The 6,000-nt window shown below is 53.5% G+C and overlaps 1 protein-coding gene across 3 annotated transcripts in view; it reads left to right on the top strand.

The window, feature by feature from the left end:
• COL16A1 (collagen type XVI alpha 1 chain) overlaps positions 1-4,159 on the top strand; it is a 49,921-nt gene extending 45,762 nt beyond the window's left edge. For all 3 annotated transcript variants that reach the window (XM_021684179.1, XM_021684177.1, XM_021684178.1), the window contains 6 exons: positions 432-476; positions 1,346-1,534; positions 1,893-1,959; positions 2,694-2,870; positions 3,049-3,126; positions 3,822-4,159. In XM_021684179.1, coding sequence (XP_021539854.1) covers positions 432-476; positions 1,346-1,534; positions 1,893-1,959; positions 2,694-2,870; positions 3,049-3,126; positions 3,822-4,024 — 759 coding nt within the window. In that variant the 3' untranslated portion in view covers positions 4,025-4,159. The remainder of the gene's footprint in view (positions 1-431; positions 477-1,345; positions 1,535-1,892; positions 1,960-2,693; positions 2,871-3,048; positions 3,127-3,821) is intronic.
• The last annotated feature ends 1,841 nt before the right edge of the window (positions 4,160-6,000 follow it).

Below are 6,000 nucleotides of genomic sequence, written 5' to 3'. Positions count from 1 at the left end.
TGGTGGTGATGGTGGTGATGGTGATGATGGTGGTGATGATGATGGTGATGGTGATGATGGTGGTGGTGGTGGTGGTGGTGATGGTGGTGGTGGTGGTGGTAGACTCCAAGCATTTCCTGGGCACCAGCTCTTGCCAGGCCCTCCAATATAGCATTGGACTGGCCCTCTTGCTCTGACTTCTCACCTCTTTTTGTCTGTGACAAGGGACCCAACCAACATGATCACACAAGGCCATGCCTTGGGAAACATCATGCTCCCTTCTAGCTGTCAACCAACAAAAAGGAGGCTGTTGTCCTTCCTCACACAGAGCCCAGCTGGACACAGCCCGAGGCCCCAGGGCCGTGGAAGGTGGTCCTTTCATGACACCTACCTCCCCAGAATGGCTCGGAGATGTTGCCCAGACTTGACCCCTGACTTTTGCTTTCCTCTAGGGACCCCCTGGAAAACAGGGACTCTATGGACCCCCTGGTCCAAAGGTGAGTGGGCACTGGCTGGTTTTGAGGGGAAAAACTCATGAGTGATGAAGGCCAGTTCTATGCTATGACTTTAGCCATGGAGAGGAGACACAGGAAGGCCAGTGGGCAGGAAGAAAACCTGGGCAGAACTCAGAACTTGGAGCAACCTCATCTCTAAAAACTTCTCACATGGGCCTATTTCTTAGCTACGATTGGGAGGATAGAAATCTCAAGTTCATTCACTCATTGACCAGTGGATGGATTCATTCATTCATGCTGCAGGCGTCTGCTTGATCTCACTTACATTCCAGACCCTCTGTCCCAGCCTTGGATAAATAGAGGTCTCCGAACAATAACCACTCACTGAGTCCGGTCACACTTACGCTAGGGCACGGTAGCCTTTTCAGAAGATTAGACATAGCACCCAACTCAGCCTGGGAGTCAGGGAGGCTGTGCAAAGAACAGGAGCATTTCAGCAGAACAGGAGGAGTGTACGGGTAGAAGGAGGGGAAGAGCATTCCAGGCAGGGAGGGCTAAGACGGCGTGGCCGAAGCAGAGTTCTAACCAGTGAGGTATGGCTGCGGGTGCAGGGGCGGGGAGATGGGCCTGGAGAAGAGGTGGTCAGGACCACATCACGAATGATCTTGAATGTCTGGCCAAGGAATCCAGTTTTATCCTGAGGGTGGGCGGGAGCCATCAGAATTTCTAAGCAGGAAGTAACGGCACGAAAACTGTCTTTTCAGAGGACCGCTCTGGAGTCCTTGTCAGGATGCTGTGGCCACTGTCAGAGGAAGATGCCAGGGGCCTGGTGGGGGGATGGAGAGAGAGAAAGGCCAATGGCTGCGACATCATGAAGTGGCCATGCTGGATGTGACTTCTTGTCCTTGCAGGGTGATCCAGGACCTTCAGGACAGAAGGGCCAGGCAGGAGAGAAGGGGAGAGCCGGGATGCCTGGCGGGCCTGGCAAGAGTGGCTCCATGGGGCCTGTTGGGCCACCGGGTCCGGCAGGAGAGAGAGGCCACCCTGGCTCCCCGGGGCCTGTGGGGAGCCCCGGCTTGCCCGGGATGCCTGGCTCCATGGTAAGGAGGAAGCCTGGCAGCCAGGGGCACGGTCCCACAGAGCAGGCAGACAGGGTGGGTGGAGCAGAGACCATTTTAGAAGCTCCTGCTGACCCTCTGAGGGAAAGAGCATGACTCCCATATAGATGCTTCACCTGGGTGGGGGAGAGTGGGGGAGGTTTGGGAACCCCCTCCCCAGAAAAATGCGCTATGTTTTGCACCATTTCAGGGGGGTTAGGACCTTGGGTTAAGTACCTGTGGGAGGCTCCTAGAAGCTTTGTTCCCTTCCTTATCCTTTATTTCCATAAGGTCTATTCCCAGGGGGGAGAGCACCAGGCTTGGAAGTATAATTGAGGCAGGTTTTCTTTGTTTTCCTCAGGGAGACATGGTGAATTATGATGAAATCAAGAGGTTCATCAGACAAGAGATCATTAAAATGTTTGATGGTAATTGGCAGCTGGCTGGGCAGCGGTGGGCGCTGCTGGCCCTTCCCAGCTCTTTTTCCACCCTGCCCTGGCCTCCTTTTCCTTCAAGCTCAGTGCCCCTCCCCAGGCACCCACCACCCCCCTCAACTTACAGGCATATGTTCAGTTAGACGTCAGACCTTCCTTATCACCTGCTCGGTTCAGAGATAAAATGACTCCCCCCCACCGCCCCCGTGCTCCCTGAGCCCCCACTGGAGCAAAGGAGACAGACAAGAAAATTGAAATCAAACGAGTCTGCGTGAAGTGAGCTCTAAATAGAGGGGCAAGCAGCAACCGTAAGAGAGCTGGGGTGGTTTCACTTTTAAGCTTTTTTCCTGTTCATCTGTTCATCCAGCCTTGCCATGCTAGGGCCTGGGGAGAACATGGACCCTGTCCTGATGGGGCTAGCCATCTTGCTTGGGGAGCGGAGCTTGAATGCCAAGCAAGGAGTCTGGACTTTATTGTGAAGCCAGTGGTGGACTAATGACGGTGTCGGAGGGGAGGGAGGCTATCATCAGGTCCGTGCTCCCGAGAGACCACTGTGCAGAGGAAGGTGGAGGCGAGGGCATGGGAGGCCACTCAGGAGATCAGCCCCCGCGTTCCCTGCTCTGACTCCCCTTCGAAGCAAGGCCAGTTCGGACTCGATGCTGGCAGTCCCTCTGCACCGGTGTGAGGCCCCGGGGCACCCTGTGACCGGTCCCTGGCCTTTCTTACAGAGAGGATGGCTTACTACACCTCCAGGATGCAGTTCCCCATGGAGATGGCTGCAGCTCCGGGACGCCCAGGGCCCCCAGGGAAGGACGGTGCTCCAGGCCGGCCAGGCGCTCCGGGGTCACCCGGACTCCCTGGTCAGATCGGCAGGGAAGGACGGCAGGGCGTGCCAGGAATGAGAGGTAGCTCTGCCCTCCAGCTCCCCAGGCGCACCTGGAACTCTCGGGGGGCAAACAGGAGCATTGCATGAGGTCTATCATGACTCTGACATTCGTGTGCATGTGTGTGTTTCAAATAATCTGCCTGGGCGTGTCATTTTTCTGCTCAGGAATAGGACTTATTTTATTCCTTTTGTCCCAGGATTGCCCGGTACTAAGGGTGAAAAGGGGGACATTGGTATCGGCATTGCAGGAGAAAATGGTCTCCCCGGCCCCCCAGGTAGGAAGAGCCAGAATGTGAGAGCATGAATCTTGTAGAATGTTCCTTCTACAACACAATGTATTTGTGTAGAACCTCAAATAACTACAGGCCTATCAGCCACCATTTACAGTCATGCCAGGGTGTGCAGAGCGGGGAGTGGAGGACCCAGGGCCCGTCCTCAAGTCCCAAACCAGGCTAGCGGGACACAGGGAAAGGTAGTTGGATATGGTGGGGCCAGGGAAGGTGAGTTCAAGTCCTGCTAGCATCATCCTGGCTGTCCAGACTTGACAAGGTCACTAAGTCAGGCTGTGGAGCCTGAAAGAGAAGTGACTGTAGCCTGCCGGCCTGGCTCTGAGACCCAGCCTCACTGAACACCTACCCCACGTGGGCAACCTCTCTGAGCCTGCGTCGTCATCTACAGCATGAGGTGATAGTTTCTTTCTCACAGAATCGTTGTGAAGATTCATTGAATTATGCATCAAAAGCACTCGCCTTGTGCCTGGCACACAGGAGCTCCCGATAAAACTGGCCAGTAATATTGTTGTTATTGTTACATTAACGTAAGGATCAGATCAGGTCTTCTCGAAAACCTGTTGTAACCTGACAAATATTTATCACACGTAAGGTATTATTTACCACGACCACGATTTCTTCTTTTCTTGTCACTTGGGTTTCCTGACCTTCCTTCTCTGACTCTTCCCCCCCACCCCCAGGTCCTCAAGGCCCTCCAGGGTATGGCAAGATGGGCGCCACTGGACCAATGGGCCAGCAAGGCATTCCTGGCATCCCTGGCCCCCCGGGTCCCATGGGCCAGCCAGGCAAGGCTGGCCACTGTAACCCCTCTGACTGCTTTGGGGCCATGCCCATGGAGCAGCAGTATCCACCCATGAAGAACATGAAGGGGCCTTTCGGCTGAAATCACCAGCTCTGTCAGATGAAGGACTCCATTGGGAACATTTGGCTGAAACTTACAGGACTCTGTGATGGGTTGTGAATGTTTTGTTTTTCTTAATTGCTATTAATATTTTTTTATCAATAAATGAACAAAACTACCTGCAACCCCACTTCCACAGGGTTCTCTGCTGCTGCCACCGCCTCTCTGTCATCCCCCTGTCATTTGGGCCTAGGGTCAAAAAAAGGGCCTTTCTCTCGTGTCTGCGGTCAACTGGCAGAGCTGTGGGATGCTGCTGTCGAGGGTGCCCCCAGCTCAGCTCTCCTCTCTAGATGCTTCCGAGTCATGCTTTGGTCCCCTGTGGACCTTGTGTCCTGCCCTTCGGGGCACACTTCTCGAAGTCAGAGAAGGCGTCACATAGCCTGTCCCCATAAATGAGCCAAAAGCAGACTTGAAGGCCCCACTTATGGCTCGTAGAGGGCCTCCCTGGTTGCTTCCCCGGAGAAATCGGTGTTTAGTACTTCTCGAGAGTGGCCCAGAGCCGATCCAGGGTGCACCTGGGGAAATGCCACCCAGCGCGGGGGTGTAGTCGCCTGCCTGCCAGTCTCTCCAAGCGAGCAGGCTCTTCTCACTGCTCCAGTAATTCTGTCATTAGAACGTCTGTGCAAACAGGAAAGATAGGCTTCAGCTCCCGGCCTACGCAACCAGGGACGGCTTCTCCAGGAAATGAAATGGAAGCTTCTGCCTGATGCTTGCACAGCCCTGTCACCAGCTCTCCTGGACTGCAAATGGCGTCTTTTGTTAAACTTTGTTCATCTAATGGGTGTGGTGCTTTTCCTGCACATCTTAGCCTAGGCCTTCAGAAACAGATTGCCTCAGTGCAAAAGGGTCATGGGCAAGCCATGATCAGATCTAAGCCCCGGCGGGGGGCGGGGGGGGGGGGGTCTTCAAAGTCCACTGGGAATTTGGTGATCTATCTTCTGTCTCCTTCTCTATATACAAAAAGGTCAGGAAGAAAAGGTGGGGGGGAAGACAGCAAGTTGAATATTATGGAAACATTCCACCTCAAGCCTCTTCCTTCTGTCCTTTTCACATCTCTTGTCCTGATGGGCTGGCTGCCCTGTGAGAAAGCAACAGGGCACATCCAGAGGGACTTCTAAAGAAAGGCTTTTTACTGGTCCCAGCTTTCTGGAAGGTTTATTCAAGTTGGATAAACTTCAAAGAGATCACAGAGCAAGCTCAGAAATGCACCCAGAGTCTAGATGCTTATCCAAACTGCCTGAAGTCTTCCAACTGGCTGCCATCTCTCCAGAGCCGACATTTCCAGCACAGTTCTGAAAATTCCCTTCTCCAGTTGGGCCCCGGATACCAGGAGACCAGCCTCCTCATGGCTTTTCAGAACCTTTGCCCTATTTTCTTCCTGCCAGGAGCAGAGGTGTGCCAGTGGCCAAGGGAATGACATCGGGCAGACTCCCAAGCATGTCCGAGTATCTCATGTGACGCTTTTAGATCAACGGGGCGTCGATTCTTATTTTGTCCCTCATCAGCCATTCTTAGTTAACTCTGGTTCTAACATCCAACATTAAAAAGCAAACACATCATCTTTGCATTGAAATAGCAGCCAGTTTTGGACAGTGGATGAGGACAGATGTTGAAGCATTCCTATTGGAAGGCCAGCTCCCACTTGGGGCCCCAGTCTGCGAAGTGCTGACGATTGGCATCATGATAAGGAGCACATTGGCGTGAGTAGAGAGGGAAGCAAGGACCAGCTGTTGGATCAAGCGGGTTGGCTTTGAAGGCCAGAGGGGACTATCACTATGGGGAAACATCAAACTCCTACCCTTCAAGGGCCACCAGGGAATCGATCCTTACACAGTGAATGACGCTTTCTTCACTTTTCTTCCTGAGTCACATTCATGCAGCTCTTAGGGGAGTCTACAACAGGCTGGTTTAAACTTTCATGATTTGAGTGCTTGTCTCCCTGGAGTTTGGAACGGCTG

This window comes from Neomonachus schauinslandi, chromosome 4 (assembly GCF_002201575.2).
Source record: "Neomonachus schauinslandi chromosome 4, ASM220157v2, whole genome shotgun sequence".
Taxonomy (NCBI): domain Eukaryota; kingdom Metazoa; phylum Chordata; class Mammalia; order Carnivora; family Phocidae; genus Neomonachus; species Neomonachus schauinslandi.
Note: the sequence above shows the minus strand (reverse complement) of the source record. Positions and strands in the feature narration are given on the sequence as shown.